The sequence below is a fragment of the Prorops nasuta genome, unplaced genomic scaffold (genome assembly GCF_024137725.1).
Source record: "Prorops nasuta isolate Cenicafe-Biocafe unplaced genomic scaffold, Cenicafe_Pnas_1.2 PNAS00223, whole genome shotgun sequence".
NCBI lineage: Eukaryota > Metazoa > Arthropoda > Insecta > Hymenoptera > Bethylidae > Prorops > Prorops nasuta.
Genome location: NW_027117019.1, coordinates 19,031 through 45,114, shown reverse-complemented (window position 1 = coordinate 45,114; position 26,084 = coordinate 19,031). Strand labels below are relative to the sequence as shown.

Genomic DNA, 26,084 nt, shown 5'->3' with positions numbered 1-26,084 from the left:
ATTAAATATTAAGTTTTTGTTTAAGATTGATCTTATTAATGAATTTAAAAGCTATTTTTTCTTCATTAAGATAATAATTACATGCTCCTAGAAAACTATTATTATGTGACACTTTATTTTTCATAACGGTCGAGAGTTCATAGTATATTGTTAATCCGTATACTTCATAGCCATCAAGATAAAATAATAGGAGTAATATTAGAGAATTTTTTTAGCACAAAGCCATAAAAAGAAATTTTATTTAATGTAAAAATCCTAGGCTAAGTCATTTAAAAAAATATTATTTTGCAAAAAAATGTGTCTTTACTCTTCTCGTCTACAGTAACATTTTTTATAAACTTTTGAAACTTTGCTTTTCTATAAAATTTGAAACTAACTTCAGCTCCTGAGTGTAATTCAATTTGAATATATAAATATCTGTTGACACACTTAATACTCTAATGAAGGGGTTATATGGTACACATTAACTTTTGATAAAAATAGATAGTTTGTAAAAAAAAATTGTGATCAACCTAAAAGGATGCACTACTTTTGTCTGATAATTTTGAGCATATAACTTGTATTGTTGCTTTTATTATTAGAGTAGCATCAAACATTTACTTGAATAAATGCAATGAATTCTTTACTCCATTAGGAGTACTAGTATTTAGATAGCCAATATGTGCAATAATTCTCAAATAAGTCAATAATTAATTCGATTTCAAGAGTTCAATTTTGCAGCAAGTGGTTGTGGTCTGGAACAACGTTCTTGGCGTTTCAGCTGCTGTTCCAATAAACGTTGCTCTCTCTCTTTTCTTCTTTGCTCCCTTAGCACTTCTGCTGGATCGCCAAACTCTTCAATTGTCTCTCCTTCCCAGCTAACTGTATTTTCCTCCCACTCTTGGAGATCATTCTAATAAAAAGTTGTTTTATAATATAAAGCTTTTAAGGAAAAATTCCATTACTTACTGTTGGTATCGGATCACTAATTACTGCAAATTTTGCAGGGTTAAGCTGTTGGTTTTGCATTTGTTTGTCCTTAACTAGAATTTTCAGTTGTTTTGTGATCTTTGGTGTCATATCCTATATAAAAGATTTATTGATTGTATGAATCAGAGGACTGATTTGATAATTAGCTTATTTACCTCAAAGAAATTAGTCTGTGCTTCTTCTAGTTCAGGCTCCAAAGATTTTGTAGCTTGTTGTCGATACTGGTCAATTTTTGCTTGAATGGGGTTGATAGGTTTGTCAGGAATAACAACAACAGGACTTTCTTCCCAGTGATCCCACTGCTCCAATTCCTTGAGTAAGCATCTCCATAATTACTACCATCCGCGTATAAATTAAAGTTTTTTAAACAAATTGCTTTGCTAGAAATAAAGTAACTACTTTTTTTAAGGTGGGGTTATAACCAATACTATTGACACTCACTGTGTTATTGTTTACAATTGTTGGAAGAACACCTACGGCTGCTAGAGGAATAGCATCGCAAGAAGATCTTCTTCTTCTTCTCAGACAGCACAGCGCGCGTTTAAAAAGACCCAACAAAATAATAAAAAGGGCTTTCAGTCGATTTGCCAAAAATTCAACGGCCATAGCGTCAACTTCGAGCGTCACGTTCTTTCATCGATGAAATAAAACGAAGTTTAAACAAATTTTCTTTCACACCTAAATCATAATGAGCAGAATATAAAACTATTCCTATAGTTTAAAACTTTCTTAGAACATTAATAGAATTTGTTAAGTAGACTAGAATATCGCTAGAGCTATTGCGATTTCTAACCTAACAACGTAGCAAAGAATGGTGTGGTCTGTGGTATCAGCTGAATGTGTAGTACATATATATATGTATATATATGCATACCTGTATACTATCAATACCATCATCCGTGTCATCTGGCTGTATCGGCCGGCATATATATGCATAAAAATAATACGTACAACAAATAACAAAATTTAGTTGGTTTAAGAAACAGTTTATATACTCATTTATTAGTGAAAGTCATAATTAAATTATATTTACATAAAAAAATGAACTATTATTCTTAAATAAAATCTGGAATTATAGGATTAACTCGATAAGGTCCAGGATTTTCGTAAGGATTGTATGGATAAGGATTAAATCCAGGATTGAATTCTAAATCGTAAGGACTTCGATGTACAGGGATTCTATCATATGGATTTGAATTTACTGGTATTCTGTCGTAATAAGGATTTGGGTTTAAAGGAAATCTGTCGTAAGGATTTGAATTTATCGGAATTCTATCGTAAGGATTGGACCTTAAAGGAACTCTGTCGTAAGGATTTGGATTTTCTGGAAATCTGCCGTAAGGATTTGGTGTTACAGGAAATCTATCGTAAACATTTGGATTGCCTGGAGCTCTATCATAAAGATTTGGTGTTACAGGCAATCTGTCGTAAGTATTGCCTGGATTCTCTGGAACTCCTCTGTCAAAGGAATTTCTATTTTCAGGAATTCTTTCGTTAGGACTCGGATTTATTGGTATTCCCTCGTTAAGGCTAGGAGTTACTGGAATTCTATCGTTAGGATTTAAATTTCCTGGAATTCCCTCGTTGGGGTTTGGATTTTCTGGAATTGCATCGATAGGCTTGACCGGCTGCGGTTCGGTGGAGTCATCTACAGAATTTATAACGTCACTCTCAGAATTCTGACAAGTAAAAGCACCGCATCGATTTCTACAGCATTTTTTTATCCCTTTGCAGTCACTGTCAACTGTACAAGTGGATGAACAAACCCAGGGTCCGGTAGGATAAGCGGGACAAGATCCGGGGTTTTCTATAATAATAATGAAGTATTATTTCAATAGTGCTGACAGACATATAGTTAGCAAAGAATTTTTATTCTAACCTGCGGGTTGTTGTGGCTTTCGGGCACTGACAGGTCGTGAACAAACAAAGCCTCCGCAACTAGTGGGACAGCATTTTCCTGGCCCTTGACAATGAAAATCCGAGAAGCAGGATCGCGAACAGATCTGTACCGGTAGCAGTGGAGGACAAACACCTTGTTTCTCTTCAGAATTTGAAGTTTGACTGTTAACTTCCTTCAGGTAAATCGTGAGTAACACTGCGAAGATTATCGTCCACTTTGGAAATTCCATTTTATTCTTCTTTTGTGTGCGAACAGTGTGAATAATATAAATTATAATCGAATTAAACAGCTTTTTACTACAAACAATGAAATATAAAAAATGACCATCTGACGAAGCTAATAGCGCGCTACGCGATCTTCGTCTGAAGAACAAACTTTTCTTGATTGTATATTTATGTCTACCTATCATGAACTGCCCCTCTCTTAAAACATCTTCACACTCGCATTCATTCATCAGTTATCATGTTCAAAATGACTCATTTAAATGTTTCTGAAGGGCAAGCTTCCTGCCGAGTAGTGCTATATGTGTATCTTTGCCACAATTGTTCTGAGAACAAACCCAAAATTTAGGCTCCATATCTAAAAATGTATTTATACGCTTTTGTTAAAGTACAGATAGTTCATGAAAGCTACATGATATTGTATAAAAAAACTCGCGATAAACTTAAGATCAGTCGTGTTACTGGGTCACAACCTCCACGTTTAAGAGATAATATTTTGAACGATCTCTCAGTTAATAAAAGTGAAGAAACTAGAAATAATTGTGGTTTGTTCGATGATTTTTTTATTATTTAACTGCATATATCAATTATACAAAAGTTACAGTCAGCTCGTCCTCTAATATTACGTAATGAGATTCTTGGGAGTATCCCGTTTGATCTCGAGGACGACCCAGTCATGTCTATTTGATTTGCATATTAGATAGTACTTTTAAATCTTTAGCAAACTCGTATCATTCTTTTATGCTGCTAGCTTCGACTTTTATAGAGTATAAACTTACTATGCTAACTAAACATTTTTATACAGAATTAGATTCAATTGATTTACCAGTAGAAATTACAATTAATATTCTTATGTATATGTATAGATATATTACTTAATTAAGAGCTATAAATGCACAATGGTACACGAATTCATTCTCTCTCTCTCTCTCTCTCTCTCTCCCTCTCTCCCCTCTCCCCTCCTCTCTCTCATATACAATAACTTAAATCCAACGTAAAAAGAATTAATTGAAAAATAAGAACTATTATAATTCATTTTACAGATTTTTACAATAACGCTCACCGAAATATTATACTTTTGTAGTTATAGGCATTTTGTCTTTTTATTATACATACTACCGGCTAAAACTCGATTAGGATTTTATAAACAATTCATAGATGAAATATTTATTTACTTGCTGGAAGTAGCTGTAACAGTAAAATATAAATTAGGAAATAGCACCAATTAAATGATTCGAATCATTTGATATTTCTTTCTTAAACATATTACATACTTCTTGGTGGTACTGGAGGACCAATTCGTTTCTTTGGGATGTTGGCAGATTTATCAATGTCTTCGGCTAAGCATGTAGTGACATTCATATAATCTGGAAATGGTTTTCCTTCGCCAGAATCCAAGGTTTCCGTTTTATCATTACTGATGGCATTTTCAGTCTTTGACTTGATTGGTTGGTTGTTCCATCGTTCGCCGTCCAGTTGATCCGTGTCAATGATCTCTGCGGGATCTTTTGATTCCTCAGATCCGGACGTTTCTCCGACAATCTTCTCAATTTCCCCATTGCTTCTGCAAATCTCCTTAGTGGATTTCATTTCAGAATTTGTATCGGCAGTCGTGGTTTCCGTAACAGTGATCGGTTCTGCGGAGTCATTTCTATGAACTTGGGCAAGCTCTTGGAAAGTTTGTGCCTTCTCGTTACTTGGGTCGATATTTGTGTAATTGGCAGGAATGCACAATCCAGTCGGAGGACGGAGCATGATTTTCGGAGACAAATTTGATTCGACGTTTACGTAATTGGTTGAATTAAATTTAGGGCGATCCCCAAGAATATTGTCGCTTGGCGAACAAGGGGTTGGAAGTTCATCCTGTTCCTTCAGAGCTGAAATAGAGATAAGGGTGTACTTTAGAGTTATTGCAGATTTGCGTTATTGAAATTAATCAAGATGGTCGAGTTCCTTACAATTTGATGATAATGCAGACATTGGGAAGGATAAATAATACTGATCTGTCTGAGCCAAGGCAGTACGGAAGTCAAAGTGATTATCCTCTGTAGGGCAGCGCGGAGATGGAGTATAGCGTGGTGTTGACGAGTATTTATTGGAGAAAGGTTTGGGGGCTGGTGGGATTTCGTAGTTTAGCAGGCTGGATTTGTCCTCTCTGAGACTTTGCAACCTTTTGTCCTCGGGATCAGAGTGAGTTCCACTGTCACCGAGACTGGCACCGCTGCAACCACTTGCGATGCTCATACGTCCCGACGAGGATGAGCTCGAAATGCTACGCAGACTCAAACTGCTCACTGGACGGTGATCTCCCAATCCACTTGTCGAACCATCTAATTTCGATACGATCTCTTCGTTTGCGCGAATTGCGTCTTTGCCATCTGAATTATTGTACGAATTATCAATAGAATAATAATACTATATTTATTTAATAGTAATAATAATAATAATAATGAGACCCACCCTTCTTTCCTTTTGAAAAGAATTTCCTTATCCTGTCAAAAGGAGTAGGAGCCCTCATATCATCCTTGATTCTCTTCTGAATTCTCTCATATTCTTCTCTCATGGCCATCAACTGTCTTTGTTTATCCTTGAAGCTCTGTTGAACATCGTTTCGATTCTTCCAATTGTCCACCAATCTCTCTACTTCGGAAATAGTAAAAACATTGTTTTTAAAATCGTTGATAATTTCGAGAAGCTCGTCTTGCGGGCAGGCTTGATCTTTTCGTTTCAAAGATCCATTCTTCGACACTCCTGGATAAGAATTGTTGCTGGAGGATGCTACTACTACTGCTGCTGCATTGAAGTCAGTATCTTTGGCTGTCTGATCCATGTGGTGCCCAGCTTGATCGTTTCCGGTTACGTTGGACTCTTCAGTTTCCCCTCCTGAAAAGTCGCAGTGATTTAAGTTGCAGTAGTGGGTAAGTGAGAAGTGCGAAAAGTGTAAAATTACCTGGAGCAGGACACATCCTGACGTATCCTTGCAGAGACGAAGGACGAAAGCTGTTGTCGGTACTGGACACAGGTTCGACAGGCATCGGTGGTGGAACAATCGAGTAGTCAGTGCCTATGGGACTGTTGGCAGTAAGCGGAGTACCCGCAACACCAGGAAGAAACAAACTCGTAACTGGTCTTGCCGCTGGCGGAACTGAATAAGCGTCGCTCAGTGCTCTTGGTCTACAATAATCTTCTTTCTCATTCGTCTCATCTTTCCCCTTAGTCTCTTTATGATTGTCTCCCGTACCCATCGAGTTGCTTCTCTTAGTCGACGGGTGCTTAACTGAGAATCACTCCCAATTGAAATCTCATGCTTCGACGGTCAGATTAAATTTTAACTCACCTTCAGTGGTATCAGATGCTTTTTCACTTATGACTTTGACGTAGCTGTACACGTTGCTGAATTCGTTCATTTGCTGTCGAGACAGAGTGGAAAAGCGTTAAAACGAATTTGCACAAATCAAAGACGCGCGAGGACTAATAAAAGTACATATTTATACCATATGACTTCGTAATTGATGAGCTAGTCTGGCGTGGCCTGATTTTTCTGCAAGTTCGGCTGGCGTCAGCTCGGCCACGTTCCTTAACTCACACGCCACGTCGCCTCCAGGACATTCCAAAAGCTGCCAGGCTAATCTTTCCAAACCGAAACGTGCAGCGAAATGCAGCAACGTTGGATTCTCCTCCGGACCTGACAAATAAATTATCAACAATTATTATCATCCAGATTCCTTGTCTTACGAATAATTACTAGATTGATTCTTGTGCGTGTGAACCATGCCGCTAGGAGTCGATAAAAGGTTGAAATTCGGTGGTATGTTTCGTTGAAAAGCGTGGACCATCCAACTGTCCAGTTGCTCACGATCTCCAGGGTTGAAACCAAAGGTCTACATGGAATGAAAATTGGTAATTAGTAAATTAGAAGGAAATTCCTATCAATCCTTATAATGCTGTTTGTTCTCATTATACCTGGCATATGAATTCGAGAGGATTATCGTGCGCCCTGAGAATTTGGTCGAGTTCTCTGAGTCTACTCTCGCATTTGATCTGACGTACCCCTAAAGGACATCCATTCCTGAAAATTCGAACCCCGATGAGCATAGAGACGTCGAGGCATCTTTCCGGGATGGAGAACTGGAGAGTGTAAGGATTCCTCCTCTTCACACTGGCCACGTCTAAAGATTCCCCGCAGCGATCCACGCTAACCACCACGTTGTCTTCAGGGTGGAGCGGCTCGTTTAACAAAGCGATTACCCTATTCTGACTCTGTAATAAAACCAATCAAATAAAATACCACTCGATTCTTTGTGGTTTCCTTCGAATCCTACCAGTTTAACTTTTTTAGGATGAACAGAGAAGGCAGTTTTATCACTTTTAAGGCTGGAGGCAGCAGAAACAGTGCCTAAAATGGAGAGAGCTTCTCTGAGGAACTCTCCGACGAACGTTTCGTCCTGATCCTTAACAAAGAACTTGTTCCAACGATGGTAAGTAACCAAGGATGCTTTCTGGGTTTCGTTTACGTGACTCTCATGAACGCCGAGCATCATACCTAGTACCCTTTCCGGTATCAGGCGTTTAGTTAAAATGGAAACTTGCTCGGCTTGACTTCCGGCTCTTTCCAGAAGGACCGGGCATACCACGATGATTTGTAGTCGAGATTTCTGCACTCCGTCAAGAACGCTCGTTGCACACGACTCTTCCACGGTGGCTTGTTTCACCCTGTAGCAAATACAACAAATAAAATTATCGAAGATCCATCAAGGCGGCTAATTAATATTGCACTAATTGAAAAAAAATTAAAGGATTTAACTAACCTAAAGGGTGGTCTACCCTGTTGTCGGCTGATTTGCTCGAAGCACGCTGTCAAATAGTTGATCCATAAATTCGCAGCTTCGCTTTCTTTGCTCGACACAAAGACGACATCGTCGTTTAACTGCTGGATCTCCTCATTGGTGGATGACAGTGTCGAGTGGGAGCCTGCAACGAATCCAAGCGAAACAATTAGAAGGAAATTATAGTTTATCAGTCGTGGAAAGTGTGAATGAGGTATAAAAAGAATCTCGAATGAGATATGGGTATCTCTGATAGTACAAAAGAATCATTATTCGATTATTATTCTTTTCGAAAGTCCCTTGGCGTCATCGAATTTCAGGCTTAACGTCATTGGAGTCGTTGATGATTAAGCCTCTGCTTGATTATAATATACTTACGTAAACCCTCTTGCGTATAGCTAACTCGGCTATAGTGTAAGAAGAATCCTTTAAGAGTTTTAATTTGAAAAGGTAAAAAGTGAGTTTCCTCAACTCTCATGGTACATTTTTTTTTTTTTTTTCGAATTCTTAAAGAGTTCGAGAGAAAATATCTGTTTTGTTTCATAAACCAGAGGTCCACGAATATTTAAAAAGAATTTTGTTTGCTAGCTGGGATATTGTTAGTAATAGTCATAATAATAAGATTCGTTAGAATAGTTCAACGGCAACAGAGCGAAGAGTGAAATTGAATCGAGAGCTGTTGCTAGGAAAGCTCATCAATTTATTGTGTAAATAAGGCTGCACTGGTGCTTTAGTAGACGAAGCACGTGTTAATCGAACAGTGGGAGAAGTTTCAAGCCAGGTTCTTCATTGGGAACGTGAGGCACGTGACGGCAAACGTCTAACGCTTTGGTTTCCGGTTCCGAAGTTTCCTTTCCGCTCGTAGAACGAATTATAGGCGCGCGAGCGTATTTTGTAGTTGGCGCACGAACAGGAAACTGGGTAATAATCGTTAGAAGTCACTGCAGTGTTCGTAGCGTTCTGCGTTACTGCTGAATTTCGCACGTGGACCATAAATGGCTCTCATCGCTTTCGTTAGAACTTTTTTTTCTCTCGGTGTGTAATTATATATAAATATATATATATATATATATAGGAAAAAAGAAAAAACTTATCCGTGTGAAAGTTATAGTCGGTGAAGATTTGATAAATTGGCGGCTAATTACTGTTGCAGAAATTAATTGTTCGACGTCAACGTTTGCGACGAATGGCCATCGAGATTGTTCGAGGAATAGCTGCAGGGAGTACCGAGGTGGGGATATGTGGGTGGCATGGGGTACGAGGTAAAAAGAAATAAACACAAGAGCAGATCTGGCAGGGAAGATTATTTGTCCTTCGATGCTTGTACCACGGTGGAGGGAAGCGTGAGCCGAGCATGGCGAGCATAAACGAGTAGCTTCTTCTTCCCCTACCCTCTCGCGTCGACTAAAACCCCGGAGCGGCAGCCGGCGCTTCATAAATGCAAGCCTCGTCGCGTGCCGTTTCCCGTTGCTTTTGGATCTGTCTGTCTGTCTGCCCATGACCATAATTAGAATTACGTCTCTTCTGCAGCCCCCCGATCCTCTTCCAGCTGTGAGCACTGCGAATTCGCCATCTACTGAATTCTTGGATGCGGAAAACTTACTGCGTTTACGTATAGAAATGACGCGAACAACGAGAAATCAACTGGAACGAATTTGATACGTGGCAAAAGTTAATATTGTGAGAGAATCTATGGTACGTTCAAGGTAGAAAGAAAGGTGAGAAATAGCGAAATCGAAGATGGTAGAAGAGCTCTCATTGATATTCGATGGGTATAGCTGCATCCATTACATCTTTTCCAAGAAGATTCTCGCGAAGAAAGATGTAAATAATGAAAGTTTCCTCTGAATAGTTTAATAGCATTTATGAGAAACGGCCGCTATCACAATTTATTGTTGGATTTCTCGGAAGGTTCCCCCCTCATCCACTTTACTCAACTCCAACTCAACTCGCTCATAATAGCTAACGTTTTTCCAATTATTATTCTTCGTCCCTTAATTATCTCTTCAATTTCTTAAACTATTCGTTTCGCAAACTACCTATACAATTTTATTATTGTCTAATCCGCGAAGAAACAATAATAAAGCTTGCAGAGACTCACCAAAATACTCGGCGCTCTTTTTCGCGTAAATCTCCTCCTGGATCCTCATTTTATTTCTGTATGTTCACCGCACAAAAGAATTTTAATTTTTCAGCGGAATAGGCTCATATTAAAGAATTACGATAAGAGTTGGTCGAGGAGGAGGAATAGAAGGATAGGAGGAGGGTGGGGGTCTGTATATATCGTTGATAGTATTTGATTGCAGAGACTTTCGAGTTTTACACGATTATCGTGGATCGTGAGAGAAACTGGCAGGCAGGGAGGGAAGCGATGGCACCGGTCTCCCTATCGTTACTAACGCATTGCTGAATGCTGCCTACTCAGCCTACTCACTCTACTACTGACTGACCGCTGTTAGTCCACCACTTCTTCCACTACAGCGGCACTAGTCAGCCTCAGCCAGTTCCAGACAGTTCCAGTTGCTGCCAGTTGCTGCTTTCGCCAGTTTAGCGCTAGTGGGCTGTAAGCTCCGGCGCCTGCGCACTAAATTGTCTTCTGCTTTTGCTTCCTCCTCTTTCGCATTCTCTTATCGTTCGTGTTCTTCTTCCTCGTTGCTTATCTCGTCAGTATTTTTTCAAAATTCCATTCCTTCACCCTTTAATTCAACTACATGGTACAAATGATATCCCACGCCACTTGAGCCCTCCGCTCGCTCCTCTTCAATAAGAGACAGGCTTTTTTGCACGATCCACCAGCAATTCGTATAAAGTAAACGTACCGAGTGGAAAAGCGTCTGCTATATAGGATCACGGGGTAGGAGGAATCGAATAATTCTATTTTATAAGGTACGCGAGTGTCGAGCGAAATCGAAAACCTGCTAGAATTTATAAGATAGTGGTATTATACAATAAAGCAACGAAGAGAAATGAGAAGAGAAAACTTTTAATAAAGGGGCATGGAATGGAAGAAGAATTGAATTAAGTCATAACTGACATAAGTTCGTAGATGCAACAGGGGCCCCATTGAACGTAAGGATCGAAATTCTACTTGAAGAAGGTTTTAAAGGGCAACGCTTATCGTTCTCGTTTCCGTTGATCTCTCCAAAGGTCTTTTACGGTTGAGGCCCATTCTCCGCAGACAAACATCATGCTTATCCTATAACGATACCTCCTTATCTCCGGCGCCTAATCTCAAAAGCATCTTATTTTTACATTTTCTCTAACGGTGAGCGCACTCAGTTCTCTTATATCTATATATCTATATATGTTATTCACAAATTTCTCCCCTCTCCCTTTCTCTTTTAGAAACAAAGAACAATCACCCTACAGTATACAATATATGCTATATATATATAAATGGTATATACAGTTGGCTAGTAGCGCCGAACGAGAATCGTCCCTCGGTAAAACTGGTCTAATGCAAAAATTGCTGCAGCCCAATTACGAAATCGGAGAAGAGAGCTGCTCTCCCTCGTTCACTGAACGAACAATCTTATCTGAAGAATGAAGAAACGTACGACGACGGCGTATATCAAACTCTTCTCATCAGCGTCTGACAGACGGTTCTGTTGAGCCATCCTCCTAATAAATAATACATTTTCTTAAAACCCCGCGCAAGAACCATGCTTTTTTATGCTTACTCAACGGGGTATAATCCGTCGAAATAGGAATATTCCCTAAGATAGCAATACAACGTAGTAGTTGAGAATTTTTCAATTAGTGTACATTGATCATTGATTAATCAATGCTAAATTGAGCACGCTGTCGTTGTCGCTCACTGTGTATATGTATATGTATATCATGGAAAGAGATCTTTCATTGAGACTGTACACGAATTTATTTTTAATACTGCTATCACTATCGCATACATACGATAGTGATAGAAATAGGAAAAGTTGTTAAAAGCTTGTATACAAATAGCATTGGTTTAAAAATAGTAAATATGAGGAAAAAAGCGCGCGCTTTGTATTAATCCGTAAAAATACAAAACTCCGGTGAAATAATAGCTCGGTAATTGACTTTTTGTTTCTCCAATATTAGAGTATATAACTACGTAGACTCTCGTTATAATTCACAGTGTATACATGCACGTATGATGCAAAGTGATCACTAGTTTCCAACTATACAAATTCATTATTTTTAATAGTGTTATCACCGTCACAGACGATAGGAATAGAAATGGGAAAAGTCGTCGAAGGTTGTATAAATAGCATTTGTATAATAATCGTAAATAAGGGAGAGGGGTGTGCACGTTGTTTCTCGTTACGTGCGGAGCATGAAGCTGCAAAATTCCTGCTTGTCTAAGAGCCGAGAAGCTTGTCTCGTATTGCAGCAGGAATTCAGTTTTTTCCTCCAACTGGAAATTGAAGGTGTAACATCGTTTTGAAGCTGCTAACCCGATAAGCAGAGGAGGGATCGTCCTTGGCCGAACCGTGCGCCAATTGATAATTAACGGTCCCGGTGCGATCGAACATAGAATTTTGCTGAAAAAAGGCAGGCCTATCGCTGTGCAGCTTTCACCATCAGGCTGAAACGCCGCTTGTCCGTCAGGAAAGAGCGTTGCGCCGCGTTTAAAATTAGCCTACCAGAGGCGAAACCATCCGCCATCCGCCATCTTCTCTCTTTCGCTCTTCTCGCGAACAAACAAGCAGAATCGCTCTTGAAAACAAATTCCCGAGATTGATGTAAGCCGTGCCGAAAGAATTCCATTTTTCCAAGCGACGCGATAATTAATTAGAAATTTGTCCAACACAACTTTCGTAGGACGACGTCTGAACAAATAATAATTTACGTAGTAGCTATATACTTAATTAGTGGACTGCAAGGGAGCAATAACAGTGATTAATTAAGATGCAGAGTGGCAAACTTAATAGGCAATGATTAATTAGCCGATGGGTTTCGATCTTCCTCACTCCTAGTGTTTGCTTGTGTACACACGAGTATGTACAATACGGATAGTGTATATATACCGTGCGACAAATTCCAAAGTTATTAGTCCTGCAAAAATATAAACACGACGGGTCAAGAATGGATTAAATGTCATTAGATTAATTTATCAATTTCGATCTTCCAACTCCCAGAGTTTGTGCTTAAATATGTAAGCGTGCGATACACATACACACGTAGTATGCATTAAATTCCGAAGTCATTAGCCCTATAAAAATGTAGACGGAACTGACCAAGAATGGATGAAATGTCATTAGATTAATTAATCAATTTCGGATCTCCCAACTTCCAGGGTTTACTCAAACATGTAAGCGTACAATACATATATACACATCATGTTGTGTATATCATATACTGCAACAAACTCCAAAGTCATTAAAGCTATAAAAATAGAAACGGGATTGACCAAGAATGGGTTGGATCTCATTAGATTTATTTTACACAGTCGATAGATTTCATCTTCCTCCCCCTCCCTGTGTTTACCCTTGTTTGTACATGTACAATATATGCAACAAATTCCAAAGTCATTAGTCCCGCAAAATTGTAAACAGAACTGACCAAGAATGGATTAGATTTCATTAGATTAATTTGACAGTCAATAGATCCCATCTTCCTCCCTCCCAGTGTTTACTCTAGTTTCTACATGCACAATGTGCATGCAACAAATTCCAAAGTCATTAGTCCCACAAAATTGTAAACACGACCGAGCAAAGACGGATTACTCATCCTATGGCATTGTTCCGAGAGACGAGGCTAGAAATAGAAAACAGGAAAGATTATTGTTTTCCTAGAATGGGAATAATCGAGTGGAATTATTGAAGATAGTTCGGGACAAAGATAACTTCCGGTCCTCCGACAAATCTCACCGCCGGACATCGCGTATTGACCAATCAGCGCTCGTTAAATGCGCTGGATGATATGTCCATTCAACCTCGATAAATATCTATACAGGGTGTCCAATTTTAATCGAAAGTATAGAATTTCCAGGGATAATCTTCTAGCCGGGGTGAAACTTTCGGTTCGTTGAATGGACGTTGAGAGAATCTCATTGAATGAACGTAATAAGAAAATATAATGTCATACTGGCTCGATGCCCGAATCTCCTGCTGAAAACGGGACACACGCATACACATATATATACATACACACGTGTTCGTATATACATGGTAAATAATACGTATATGGTATCAGGGATGGAAGAGAAATTCGTATTTGGAGCGCACACACACAGATATATATATATATATATATATGAAAGGTAGGTCTGGACGATTTGAGCGATTTCACAGGTGTTCTCATCTCGATTCACGCGACGTATATAGTCATTGGGAATCCTGGTCATTTTGCGAAATGGTTTCTATCGGGGCTTTTCTTGGGAGGATGATGGACGAATCGTTGGGTGACTTCCTGCAGCCATTTTGGAGTTGCCGGAAACGGGATCGTAAACGGACGAGGTTGCGGATTACGGTAGATGCAGCACACCGGGACCGGAAATCGTAGATGCGTGTCCCGCACCGGGAAGCGGAGTATAGGTACGGATGGAAAGCTTGCCAACGGAATGCTTAATATCACGGTTATCGACCGCTATCTTTAGACCAACTCTCTCTCTCTCTCTCTCGCTTTTCTATCCTTTCGTGATCGTTGCGTCATAAATATGTATGTCATATAATAGGTTTTACGAGACACGAGTTGGAACTGATTCGGTAGCCGAGTTGGGCCGTAAAAATGTGTTTTAGAGAATTGAGAAAAATCTGGGATGCAGGCTCATTGTTGGCGTAGCACGAGTTGTCACCGAAGCTGTGCACGTGTTTATAAGAAGAAGAAGAAGACTTTACGGGAACGTAAACCGGAAGCTGACAGCCCATCTCATCTCCGACCCTTTACTCTACACAGAGCAAAGCAATTCTCAACTCGTATCCGGTTCAAAGTTTTGCACGTTCGGTAAAAATTCCCTCCGTGTATTCGATATTTTCCCGATCGACTTTCTTTTCCCATGAATAATATTAACTCACGGAATTTGTCAAGTTTCGTGCGTTTGCCGGACTCGTTTGGAGCATGGAATAATAATTAGGCGCAACGTGTATTTCTTCAAGGATAGGGCTGCTTCGATCTGTTGAACTTTTCGTTTCACGCGTGAAAAATATTAGCTTTGGGAAGCTGGGGAGTCGCGTGCGCATATATAAACTCCCTCACGGTTCTGGCTTCGATTAACGAAAAACACGTGGCTGGTAAACGAACCGTCCTTCTCGGTAAGAAACAACGAAAACCAACACACGAACCCGCCAGGCTTCTCAACTTACAAGTAACAGTTCTAAACTTCCAGGAATTCTCCCCAGCAGACTCCCCCCCCCTTTCCCACTCTTTCCTAAGCTACTGCAATCCCGATTCAAAACACTAACATCGACCACCCCCCCCCCCCCTATTTATCTTTTTATTCTTTTTCCATATCTTTTAACCAAATTTCTGCCCCCCCCTTCCCCCTACCCCTGGTAATATTGTCGAGTTTTACCGAGAATTCCTGCGGGCTTTTATCAAATTCAGAGAACGTACGACGGACCGCGCATCGTTACACGAAATTTAACGACATTTTAAAGTGTCCGAGGACAAGCCCGGTTGCACGGAATAATAAAACTGAAGAAAAACTTGCTTGTACCTTTCGGCAAATTTTCTTCTTTTTACTGTATATATACACGCGTATAATAAACACACGATATATCGAAGAAAACAAACGAAATTCTTCGCCAGCCTCTCTTATCCGAAGATTACCCGTGCTTCGATAAGGGCGAGCTTTCTATCATCCATTTGTATCTTATGCATGTATCAGTAACTTTTCGAGATACGGAGCAAGATATTATGAGAAGAAAGCAGTCGTGCGCCGTATTTATTCGAAGCACCGATGCGTTGAATTTCGATTATATTGACTTGTTTGTAGGGGTTGAAGTGGGGGGGGGGGGGGAGGGGAAGACAGCAGGGGATATAAAAATTGACTAAGCAGTCGAGTGAGTAGAACGATAATGCACACACGAAGGCATTCGAGCTGACAAGTGGACGTTGGGTCTGAACAACGCGGGCGTTCATGCGGGTCTAGAATATATTCCATATCCCGTGGGAACGGCGATGACACAGGCAAATCCAAAGCAAATAGAATTTCTATATACTGACCTTTTCCAAAGGAGGCTCCACGTCGTTTTCGTCTTCTAGTCTTGGACGGGATCGCGACTCCATCGACGCAGTCTCTCTCTTCGGGGATCTCCAGCGGAATAGGAGGAGCAACGTCTTCCGGTACCGTGATATTCGTGTCGAGAAAATGCGTGTGCGTCGTGATCCTTTCCCTGCTCAAGAAGCTTCCACCTATCGAGTGCCTCCTTCGATCGGCTTTGCTGGATTTATTCAAGCTCGATGATAAATTGTAATACCTGTATATAAGCGTGTATACGTATAGGGTTAATTTTGTTTATTCGCTATTAACGGGATCCCTCACGCGAGCTTCACCGACAGTACAAGTCAATAAAAAATTCGTTTAATAAAAGTCAAATGCGAAGCAAATTGCAAAAACGGGCTTCTTTATGACAAGGTGCCAATTCTAACGAGTCAATCGAGATTAAAAAAATTCAAATCGAATGAAGAATAACGCTGTACCACTGTCCCGCGTTCTTGAAGTGGATATAACCAAAAGTAACCTCTCTTCAAGAACGCGGCACAATGGTACAGCGTTATTTTTCAACTAATTTGAGTGTTTTTAAGTTCGTTTGACTCGTTAGGACTGGCACATTGTCCTACAAACGCCCGATTGTTCAATTTGCTTCGCATTTGAATTTTATTAAACTAATTGTTTATTGACTTTAACTGTCGACAAAGAAGGCGTGAGGGATCCCGTTAACGAGACTTTATATATAAATAGAGCAGTGGAAGTGCAAGTGGAGGTGGTACATACCTTGCATCCCCGTGACCGAGGAAGACCTCGCCAGCGTCATCGTGGTCCTCGTCGTCGAGGACGCCACCGGCCACGGCAGGCTGGCAATAAACCATATCGCTGCACAACAATTCACTGTTGGATTTCAACAATCTTGCTTCTCTTCCGGTTCTCCTGCGAGGCTCGGTCTTCTTGTGCGATAAATAAGGAGACGGTGGCGCTATATCCTCTGGCCTAGGCTCGCCCCTCAACAATTGCCGGGTCCTTTCATCCGCCTGGCAAGCACTCACGGATCTAAACAGACTCCTCAATCCTTTCTTCTGATTGGTCACTGGAGCGTTACTGCTCTCCGTCTCCCTCTTGCAGGACCTCCTTCTAAACAAACCACCGAGACCCGACGCTCGACTCTTCGCTGAGTCGCTCGCTCGGCTGCTTTGTTGACACTCGGCCGATACCGAGAAATACGAGGGATTGTCTGTCAACATAGAGGCTTTATTAAATTTCTCTGAATTCTTTTATCAATACTGCCAATAGAAGCGATAGAATTTTTAATTATTCTCCTCGGAGTCGGCTCTGTCGCGTTGAAGGTTTCTTCGAAGACTGAGCGGCAATAGTGGAAAGTTTCGAGACTCCGCATCGTGCGTCGAGCTAAACCCTTGGCGGCTACGGTGCCTGCTACCGGATGTTGCTCTCTCACACATTTACACACTTTCCCTCTCTATCCACACGCGTAACATCCACATCTCCGATCGTGCCGCGCGATTCGCGAGCTTCGCAACGAATGCAAATCGAAATCCTTCAACGATGAGCTTCCTCTTAGGAATTGGATGATTTATAATATCGTAGGAATTGTTGTGAAACATGCGTGCTTACCCAGAGCCATGTCGAAGCTTTGTCCTGTCCCGGAGTGGGATTCCTGGAATAGATGGAAGATCTATGAAATAAATTGTTCCATTAAAACGTAGCTGCGTACCTCATCGGTGTGGCTTAGCCAAGGATTTCATTCATTTGCTCGAAAACGCGGCTAAACGCTTAATTTAGCGCAGGAACGTGGGCGAAATCGTATCACTCGTGCTTTCCCCGTTTCCAGCGTCACGTATGAATTATCGTGATATAGTACGGTATGTATAAAATGTATAATCTATGTAGAACGCAAGTTTTATCTTCGATAAAAATCTTCCTATTGAAAGTATATAATCCATCATCGAACAAAGCTAGAGCCATGCTGTATAGAGTGCTCGAAAGAGCGAATCGAATTCCTACCGCGTAAAAGTGTACAACCAAAGGAAAATTTTGCGAGTAAACACGTTTTATTCTACTATGGCCAGAGGGCAAGAAAATTCGCGGCCATTTTTCTTTTTCTTCCATTTTCCCTCGGAGCTTTCGCGCCTTGTGGCTCGTGCAACGCGCTATTTTCGGATGTCATTCGAGTCCATGGAAGCATCGAGGAGCGAGAGAAAGCTTCGTATAGACTTTCCATGAATTTTCCACGGTGTGTTTATCGATTCTGGCTGAAAACTCGATATGCCCTAAAATGCTGTTTTATTTTTAGTGTCGCTGTGCAGAAAGCGATTGCCAATTGCTAATTTTTTTCTTTTTTTTCTCTCCGCCGATGCAAGTACATTAATAAATCCGCCAGTGCTGCACCTGCCGAACAGACTTCCGGTGAATCGTTGTGGTAGTACAGAAGCATATATAGTACCGCTTGGGCACGCGCTACTCATTTTAGTAATTTTACCAGATGCTTGCACTCGCTATTCCCCCTCGTTATGTCATTTTTTTCCCTTTCTTAGCATCTCTCCCTCCCACCTCCTCACCCTTAAAGACTTTTCTCGTCGTACAAACCCGTTCCTCTTGCATATATAAAAACTAAAAATAGAGTTTAATACCTGCACAATTATTACTCGCGCAAGTATAATCCATTTCAGCGAAAGGAAAACATCTCTCAAAGCCTCGAGGAAAGTTGGCAAGAGAGTTTTTCACTGAAATTTGCAGCCTGAGAGATCTGTTCAAGTTCGACTGTCAAGATCTAATATTAGATCGGAACGCTCTGACGAAAATATTTTCAGAAGCCACCGCGAGCCTCAAGGCGATTACTTTTCATTGAATTCAGACTGCGAGTTTTCTCTCTCGTTATTGTAAATAATGAATCGCGAGGGAGCTTTTGTATACAAGATTTGCAAAAGTTTTCAAGACTCACCTGGATCTCAACGAGAGTGGCCGGGGGTGGGGAGGGTGGGGGGGTGATGTCTTCAAGCGGATTATCCGCGAGAATCGTCAAGCATTTTCCAAGGTCGTTAATGCAACAATAGGATCACAGGAAGGAACGAATCCAATATTAGCGATTCTTGAGCGGAGAGCGCGGGGAAAAATGGGAGATTCGCGGAGACATCGCAGCTGCCTTTCTTGTGTTTTGGAAAATTCGAGAAAATGATTGGATGAAAATCCGAATGAAGGAACGCTTCTTGGTTGAAACTAGCACTGTGCAAAAGGGAGCACTTACAGCGTTTGCTGATCGAGTAACACTGACAGTACGCCATGTGAGTCGCGTCCTCGTGCTCTCCTCTCCCCCCCCCCCCCCCCCGACCATTTCCATTCCCCCTCCCTCGAGCACCCACGCATCTGCTGGCACCGCAAGCAACCTCTCTGTTTAAGAAACGGCCACGTGCGCCCGACTATTTCGAGACCCAAGCCAACCCAAGCCAGCCAGACCCTCTCTGCCTCTCTGCGCCAATTAGACTGAGATTTATCATAAGCTCTTCCAAATCCATTCAGACCTTAAACTTACCAGTATACTTGCGAGCTTCCTGTCAATCAACAAAATTCCATTGTTCTCTTAATTGTCGGAGAAGCAAATAAATAGTAACCTTATTAACTTTTATATACATGCATATATAAAGTTGTAGAAAATATATAGTCTGGTAGTTTTTGCAAAGACTTTCGTGAAAATTCCATTGTTCTCTTATTTTTGTAAAAATTTGAATTAATAGAAAAGTTCACCTTTGTATACAGTTGCGGTAAAGAAATATAAATTTGTTAAAAAATTGCACTGTTCTCTCAATCGTATAAAAAACGAACGAGCAAACCGGAATTTAATTTTTATACGGCAGAGAAATGTTTAATTAGACAAAAAGTAGGGGGACTGGGCTTTTATCCGATAAATCTTGATTGGAATGAAACATTAGACATTAAGTAGTTTAGTTTGCGTGTCAGTCACGCATGTGAACGCGAAATTCCCCAAGCGTGAGTTTTCTTGCGAAGGATTCACCCTCTCCTTCTCCCCCCCCCCTCCTTTTCTCTTTTATTGTCTCACGAACCCTCTCGGCGTGACCGTATTACTCCCCCCCCCCCTTCCCCTCCTCCATTTCGCTCGCTCGACAGGAAAATCTCTCGAAGATTTTCTTCTCTTCTTCCGGTATTTTTTCTCGATTACTTTTGACACTCGTTTCAAGCCCAGATTCAATTTCCATCCGACTGGAAGGGTCCTTGAAAGTTTGCAGGGTCTGCGTGACACGTGCCAGCCAAATGTACCCCAAATGTCATTTCCTATACCAAAACATACAATATTCTCGAGGCTTGTGTAAACCATGATGAAAATACGAGAGAAAGTTGGTGCTTTGTACCTTGGTTAAACCCAGCAGCAGGATTTATTTCAAAGACAAAGATTTGCAAACTACGCGATCGCATTGATACAATTAAAAGAAAGAATCGAAAGAAAAAGTGCAATTTGAATGAAAGAAAGCTCGAGGTAATTATTCTCGTGCATCGAGGAACGATTTAAAGAGCGTAATAGGTAGACACGTTTCTAACGAGAGAGAATCAATCGATGATAGTTTTTGCGACGAGGTCTCGCTCGTTAAAGAAAAGCATCCAATGATCCTTGGCGTCTTCCATGGCTCTGTGTAGCTGTTGCGCGTCGAATGTTTAATGATCCTGTACACATTCAGTCACGTTTTCGTGGCCATAAGCCTACCGTTTTTCACCGACAGTGCATAATCCTGGGGGTAAATTTACATCCTTAACGAGTAAGAAGAAGAAGAAGAACAAGAAGAAGCGGTCTTCCGAGGCTCCCCTGCGAAACTTTGCATATCCGGTTGCAACGCCAACTAAAAGAAATTACCATCAAACTTACCAACTTCGCTATCGCTATTAAGTCGCGCCAAGGAACAATTTTTAAAGCAAGAGAAACCGTTGGGAATATTAGTATACATCTAACTCTCGAGCAGGATAATCCAAGAGCAGCGACGTTAATCAACGCTTTATTTATACGCGGATTTGCTCCAGAAATAAGCCACAAAACCAATAAATGCATCATATGGAATTTATCTCGCTTTATATTCCGCGCTATATAAATTGCAACATCTATTTTCGGTTATACGTTGCAATATATATATACAAAGCCAAAGCGCGCAACATCGATTATCTACCGAGATTCATAAACTTTTTACTCAATATCCTTTGGAGAGGAGCTTTGAAATTTCATTTATGGTCTTTTAATGGAATTTTCAGGAGTCCGAGATTCGAGTGAGATTGATTTACCGAGGGAGTCTCTACCTACCTATATATATGTATAATACCATAACCGAGTAGCCGAGTGGGGCGAGGCTTCACGGACATGGTCGAGCGAGATCGGCTTGTAGTTTTGAAAATCAATCGGTCGAGCGGACGGCTGGGCGCAGAAAGAGATAGAGAGAGCTGATAAGAATCAGTTCAAGGTCAGAGGGTAGTCTAGTATTCGGATGGACGAGTGCGCGGGCAGATCAACTCGCGAGCACGAATTACAGTCTCGCTAAGGTAAACATGACTGTCGGAGAGGTGGAGGGAGGGGGGGGGGGTTCTTGATAAACGGGAAATGCGTGGAAGTGGATGAAGACGAAAAGGATAATGGAGCGAAATGGCAGGCGACCTGCTGCGGATGAAGGAGTGGGGGGGGGGGGATTAGAGCGAAAGAGGGATGCTGCGCAGGTGCAGCTAATGGACCTTGGTACCCACGCATGCGTGAAATTTTTTTTTGCCGGGAATCGGGGCTTTCCAGGCCTCTCGAAACATCACTTTGGTCTCGCGTGTTGAGCGCTCGCGTTCGCAACAGGTGACGGTTGAAACCGTTGAATCCTCGACAGGACCCAGACGAGAGAGAATAGGCGAGTTTTTGAGAAGCGCGCGCTCGCGCACACGAGACTCTATTGAATCGGTAGAGAGGGTAAGGGAACGACAGCGCTGCGAGCTACTGAATATAGTTAGACGGGGGGAGAGAGAGAGAGAGAGAGAGAGAAAGGCGAAGAGCGCGGTGGATAAGCCAAACGGTCGAACGAGGAGAGACAGAGTTTTTACCGTGTATAGGAGAGAGAGAGAGAGAGAGAGAGAGAGAGAGAGAGAGAGAGAGAGAGAGAGAGAACGGATATTTCTCGAGAGAGGGAGACGTTGATCCGTGGAATAGAGAGAAAAAGATAATAGTTTCGAGTGAAGAAATAGCGCGCGCGCGCGCGGTTTCGAGGGAGAGAGGGAGAGAGTGAACGTGGAAGGTTAGGAGAGGGGGAGTCAGCAGGATAAACTACGTAGGAGGTCAAGCATACGAGGAAAACAAGCTGGTCGTAGAAAAGAACCAGCAGAACGGTGGGTGCGTCGGTAATTCATTTGCTCGACCAACTTTTCATTAAGAATTCTTCCAGTAGTGGACGGTAGTGCCTGCGCGAATCTTGGCCACGATGAACGTCGATAATATACTCAGCTACAAGCCCAGCGATGATGAGGATTTGTACGCTCTGCTAGGCTGCGACGAGTCTGCCACGGTAAGCTGTCAATCGGTTAGCTTGTACAAACGCTATATAGTCACACCTGTCATAACTTTACTATATGTATAATGGCCCCCTTTACTCGTCAATTCATTTATCCGCGCGCCACCGTACTGCGCCTCTATCATCAACTTATTTAATCTGTGTAATTCAATGAACTCTCAGTTACTCGAATCTCTTGAAAATTCACGTCTATTTAACGAAGTCTCATTCGACTGGTGCTGAAAATTGAAACGCACATTCGCATTAATTATCTCTGCTGCTTGCTTTTATTCGTATAGTCAAGAGAGCGCGAGTCCTTCTCTCTATTTACTGCTGAAATTCTCCGTACCTCTAATATTTCTCTTGAACAATTACGCTAAACTAAATATCTTTTACTAAAACTTGCTTCTTTCGACCTCTGCAGGTTTAATGAGATTAAGCTCATTGTTTAATAAAGCTGTCGACTCTGATGAAATTTAATTGGACAAAGTCTGCTACAGTAGGAAATTAAGGAAAAAGGTTTCTAGCCTTTACTCACGGTTTACCTCTGTGATATAATATTATAGAATTAAAAAATAATAGCCATAATAACTGAGCAAAATCCTCCTTGAGTTTATCCACTCAATTTGGGCTCTCCGTAAAACTGAATTTCAACTCGTAGCTTGAAAATTAAATTCATTCTTACTACTGCGATTATTCTCGTTACCGAACTATCGAATGCAACGTCTGTAAATAATTCGGTTTACTCAGGTTCGCTCGATTCGGCCAGCTGTTCAAATCCACTGATTTTTCCGACGCTTATAACCGAGCGATTAGCGAGATAAAAAGATTGTCAAGTCGCGTTTATGGTATTTTCAGGTCGAGCAGATCACAGCGGAGTACAAGGCGCTAGCGTTGCAATATCATCCGGACAAGAACGAGGGTAACAAAGAGGCCGAGGCGAAGTTTCAGCAGCTGAAGGTGACCGCTCTCTGCTCTACTATTTCTTCGGTTAAGTGAAAAGCAGCGTTCGTTGAATGTGTTTGTATTTGTTGATAGAACGCCAAGGAGATCCTCTGCGATCCTGAGAAAAGAAACAATTATGACAAATGGCGACACAGCGGTATCTCGATCAGTTACAAACAATGGCTGGGCATGAAGGAGCACGTACAGCAGGTGAGTACACACCATCTTCCGGGAATCTGCTCTATTTACTCTCGTCGCGTCGCGTTATCGATTGATGAAAGAGACTACTTTTCCACTCGCTGGATTTACTTGGATCTTGACATTTCCTCAAAGGGTTCTCTGCCTGGGCGGTTCGCTCGGGCTCGAGAGTATCCTTTGACGAACCGGTAGAATGTAGATAGAAATTGACGAGCAAATATGATGGAAACGTTGTTGACTGATTGAATAGAAGGCTGAACGCGATTGGTCCAATGAGCGCGAGAGAAAGAGAGGTTATGTTTGCGCGTTGTGCTAGAAATACAGAATGAAAGTGTGTGTGTGAGAGAGAGAGAGAGAGAGAGAGAGAAATTGGTAAGTGGAATATGGGATCTCACAGTCGATGCACTGGAGCACGCCGAAGACGAAGGACAGGATGCTGCCGGACTCTAGCGGTGCGAGTGGCTCACCGGGAAACGCGAGGGGCCAGGCAGCCAATCCGCATCGGAGGGCCTCCGAAGGTGGCGCCAACATCTACTACGGACGACAGAGCAACGTCAACTGGGAATCTCAGGCCCCAACCGAGGTCATCAACAAATTTCGCAACTACGAGATCTAAATCAACTTGTGCCCCCATCCCTCCATTATACCTTTATACTATATATATAACTTTTATTTTCATTCAAATATCTCTCCCCTCCATCTCTATCACTTGCGAATTTCAACTCGTCAAGAATAAATGGGCAAACTGTGTACGTCTGTCTATAGTTGTACCTCGTGCAATAACGTGTAATATTTTTTTTATCCTCAGAATTAAGTAAGATAAATATAATAAGCGAGTATCGAGACGTGGCGCGTAGAACAGGGATAGTAGCAGGAACCATAGAGAAGAAATTGCGCGGGAAAACTATTTTGCCATAGATAAATATCGAGAATACATATATAAAGATAAGTCGACACGTAAGTTATCCCTGCTCGTGTTTCGAGTCGCTGACCGTTGAGTCTTCCCTTACAAAAAATTGTTCCTATGTTATTATTGATAAAAGCGACAAGATCAATCTGGATCCCCAACTTCGTCCAAATCGACTGTCGCGCGAGGAAAGATGGCGCTGCTTGATACAGTATCGAGTACAAGACACGCGAACGGTGAAACGTTGAAAGGTTAGCTCTCTGCGGAGACTATTTGGACGAGGAGCTTCGTATAAAAGATTCGTAAAAGCGTGTCGAGGTTTCTTTTTTCGTAAAGAGAAGATAATATAATGGATATTAATAATAATAGTGATTATAAAGGATAAAGAGAAGTCTCGGAAAAGACGATGATTATAATGGTGATGATGATGATGGTGATAATGACTCGGTAAAAGTAAGTAGCGTAGACAATGAGAGTGCTCGATAAAGCTGTGTCAGTTAGTTATGCATATATACGAAAGAGAGAGGAGAAAAGCATTTAACAAACAGTGATGTTACTCGACGATAAGAATAACGTTGAGAGCTCCCGGCTGATTGAAAAGATAGTGGAAAGCATTGGATGGGAGGAATATGGCTTTTTGAGAAGAGTGGGGGGGGGGGGGGGTGGAAAAGGGGGGCCGTAGCTACGTCATTATCGAGTCTGTTGATAAACTCGAGTGCTCCATTGTCACGAGCTACACATAAAAGGCGCGTTTCGTATGTACCTGTGTTTCGTATCACGGACAAAGCACGCTTTGTTTTGTCCTATTTAACGACATCTCTATCACTGTGAAACTTTCAAAAGCAGAAAAAGAATGGAGATAAATATATATATATATGTATATGGATTGTACGGAAGTAAGGGATGGCGAATTTTTCCATTCCTCTATTTCCGCTACCGAGGAAATGCTTTTAAGCGAGAGTAATTAATGGGAAGGGGGAGAGAGCATTTTTCCAAGACGTGTGATGAAAAAAGAGTCAATTGAGCATCAATCAATTAAAAACTATCGGTGTAAAAAGACGACGATTAATTGATCATAATTATTCATCGTTTTTGCTTTTCTCATTCCTCCACCTGTCCGTCCTTCTACTACGTGTACGCACGTTCCTTCATGTATAGCATGTACTACACTTTAATATCCTGAAAACGCAGAGAAAATTTATCTAAAACGTAACTGTACAAGCGTTCAATACAATTATTATTAATATCGTTTACATTACCTATGTACCTGCTATTGCTGTTAATATTATTAATATTATCATTATTATTAATACCAAAATTATATCGGTCAAATACGCTGGCCGAATTGGCGATGTATAAAGTTCAATAAATGTGTTTAATTAAAAGAGGTGGACGAGCAGGATTTATTGAACATATCGCGCGAAGCATCCTTATGGGTACGAGCG

The 26,084-nt window shown here is 41.3% G+C and overlaps 4 protein-coding genes and 1 long non-coding RNA gene across 7 annotated transcripts; 1 reads left to right on the top strand and 4 right to left on the bottom strand.

Annotated features, from left to right (window-relative positions):
• Positions 1-98: 98 nt before the first annotated feature.
• Positions 99-1,811, bottom strand: LOC136785288 (receptor-binding cancer antigen expressed on SiSo cells-like). The gene is made up of 4 exons (XM_066746330.1): positions 1,411-1,811; positions 1,125-1,280; positions 949-1,062; positions 99-892 (listed from the first exon to the last, which is right to left on the bottom strand). The coding sequence occupies exons 1-4, from the start codon at positions 1,573-1,575 to the stop codon at positions 701-703; spliced, it is 627 nt and encodes a 208-aa protein (XP_066602427.1). The 5' UTR covers positions 1,576-1,811; the 3' UTR covers positions 99-700.
• Positions 1,812-1,922: 111 nt separating this feature from the next.
• Positions 1,923-3,502, bottom strand: LOC136785287 (uncharacterized). Its single transcript, XM_066746329.1, has 2 exons — positions 2,849-3,502; positions 1,923-2,776 (listed from the first exon to the last, which is right to left on the bottom strand). The coding sequence occupies exons 1-2, from the start codon at positions 3,321-3,323 to the stop codon at positions 2,025-2,027; spliced, it is 1,227 nt and encodes a 408-aa protein (XP_066602426.1). The 5' UTR covers positions 3,324-3,502; the 3' UTR covers positions 1,923-2,024.
• Positions 3,503-4,069: 567 nt separating this feature from the next.
• LOC136785282 (phosphoinositide 3-kinase adapter protein 1-like) lies at positions 4,070-19,319 on the bottom strand. 3 transcript variants are annotated; one of them, XM_066746324.1, is made up of 15 exons: positions 19,016-19,319; positions 17,689-17,749; positions 16,837-17,290; positions 16,065-16,318; positions 7,899-8,061; positions 7,413-7,803; positions 7,054-7,350; positions 6,836-6,971; positions 6,585-6,775; positions 6,428-6,500; positions 6,041-6,367; positions 5,551-5,973; positions 5,049-5,468; positions 4,365-4,967; positions 4,070-4,278 (listed from the first exon to the last, which is right to left on the bottom strand). In XM_066746324.1, exons 2-15 carry the CDS (start codon positions 17,696-17,698, stop codon positions 4,262-4,264), a joined length of 3,759 nt encoding a protein of 1,252 aa, XP_066602421.1. In that variant the 5' UTR covers positions 17,699-17,749; positions 19,016-19,319; the 3' UTR covers positions 4,070-4,261. The 3 variants fall into 3 exon arrangements, with proteins under 3 accessions (XP_066602421.1, XP_066602420.1, XP_066602422.1); XM_066746323.1 differs by having other exon boundaries at positions 17,689-17,731; XM_066746325.1 differs by lacking the exons at positions 16,065-16,318; positions 16,837-17,290; positions 17,689-17,749; positions 19,016-19,319 and adding an exon at positions 10,018-10,302.
• A 2,573-nt stretch (positions 19,320-21,892) lies between these two features.
• On the top strand, positions 21,893-25,283 carry LOC136785284 (J domain-containing protein-like). Its single transcript, XM_066746326.1, has 5 exons — positions 21,893-22,428; positions 22,485-22,604; positions 23,448-23,549; positions 23,628-23,744; positions 24,130-25,283. The coding sequence occupies exons 2-5, from the start codon at positions 22,521-22,523 to the stop codon at positions 24,346-24,348; spliced, it is 522 nt and encodes a 173-aa protein (XP_066602423.1). The 5' UTR covers positions 21,893-22,428; positions 22,485-22,520; the 3' UTR covers positions 24,349-25,283.
• Positions 23,516-24,267, bottom strand: LOC136785285 (uncharacterized). Its single transcript, XR_010824596.1, has 3 exons — positions 24,128-24,267; positions 23,740-24,044; positions 23,516-23,652 (listed from the first exon to the last, which is right to left on the bottom strand). It is a non-coding gene; the product is annotated as an uncharacterized lncRNA (long non-coding RNA).
• Positions 25,284-26,084: the final 801 nt, after the last annotated feature.

Excerpts from the sequence above, each read along its gene's own strand:
- LOC136785284 (XM_066746326.1), top strand. The coding sequence starts at position 22,521 with ATGAACGTCGATAATATACTCAGCTACAAGCCCAGCGATGATGAGGAT. Across the intron at positions 22,605-23,447 it reads GCTGCGACGAGTCTGCCACG|GTCGAGCAGATCACAGCGGA; the intron begins GTAAGCTGTCAA and ends TGGTATTTTCAG. Across the intron at positions 23,745-24,129 it reads TGAAGGAGCACGTACAGCAG|TCGATGCACTGGAGCACGCC; the intron begins GTGAGTACACAC and ends GGGATCTCACAG.
- LOC136785288 (XM_066746330.1), bottom strand. The coding sequence starts at position 1,575 with ATGGCCGTTGAATTTTTGGCAAATCGACTGAAAGCCCTTTTTATTATT. Across the intron at positions 1,281-1,410 it reads CAATTGTAAACAATAACACA|GAATTGGAGCAGTGGGATCA; the intron begins GTGAGTGTCAAT and ends TGCTTACTCAAG. Across the intron at positions 893-948 it reads TTAGTGATCCGATACCAACA|AATGATCTCCAAGAGTGGGA; the intron begins GTAAGTAATGGA and ends ACTTTTTATTAG.
- LOC136785287 (XM_066746329.1), bottom strand. The coding sequence starts at position 3,323 with ATGAATGAATGCGAGTGTGAAGATGTTTTAAGAGAGGGGCAGTTCATG. Across the intron at positions 2,777-2,848 it reads AAAGCCACAACAACCCGCAG|AAAACCCCGGATCTTGTCCC; the intron begins GTTAGAATAAAA and ends TTATTATTATAG.
- LOC136785282 (XM_066746324.1), bottom strand. Across the intron at positions 16,319-16,836 it reads CTCGGTCACGGGGATGCAAG|GTATTACAATTTATCATCGA; the intron begins GTATGTACCACC and ends GCTTATATACAG. Across the intron at positions 7,804-7,898 it reads CAGGGTAGACCACCCTTTAG|GGTGAAACAAGCCACCGTGG; the intron begins GTTAGTTAAATC and ends TATTTGCTACAG.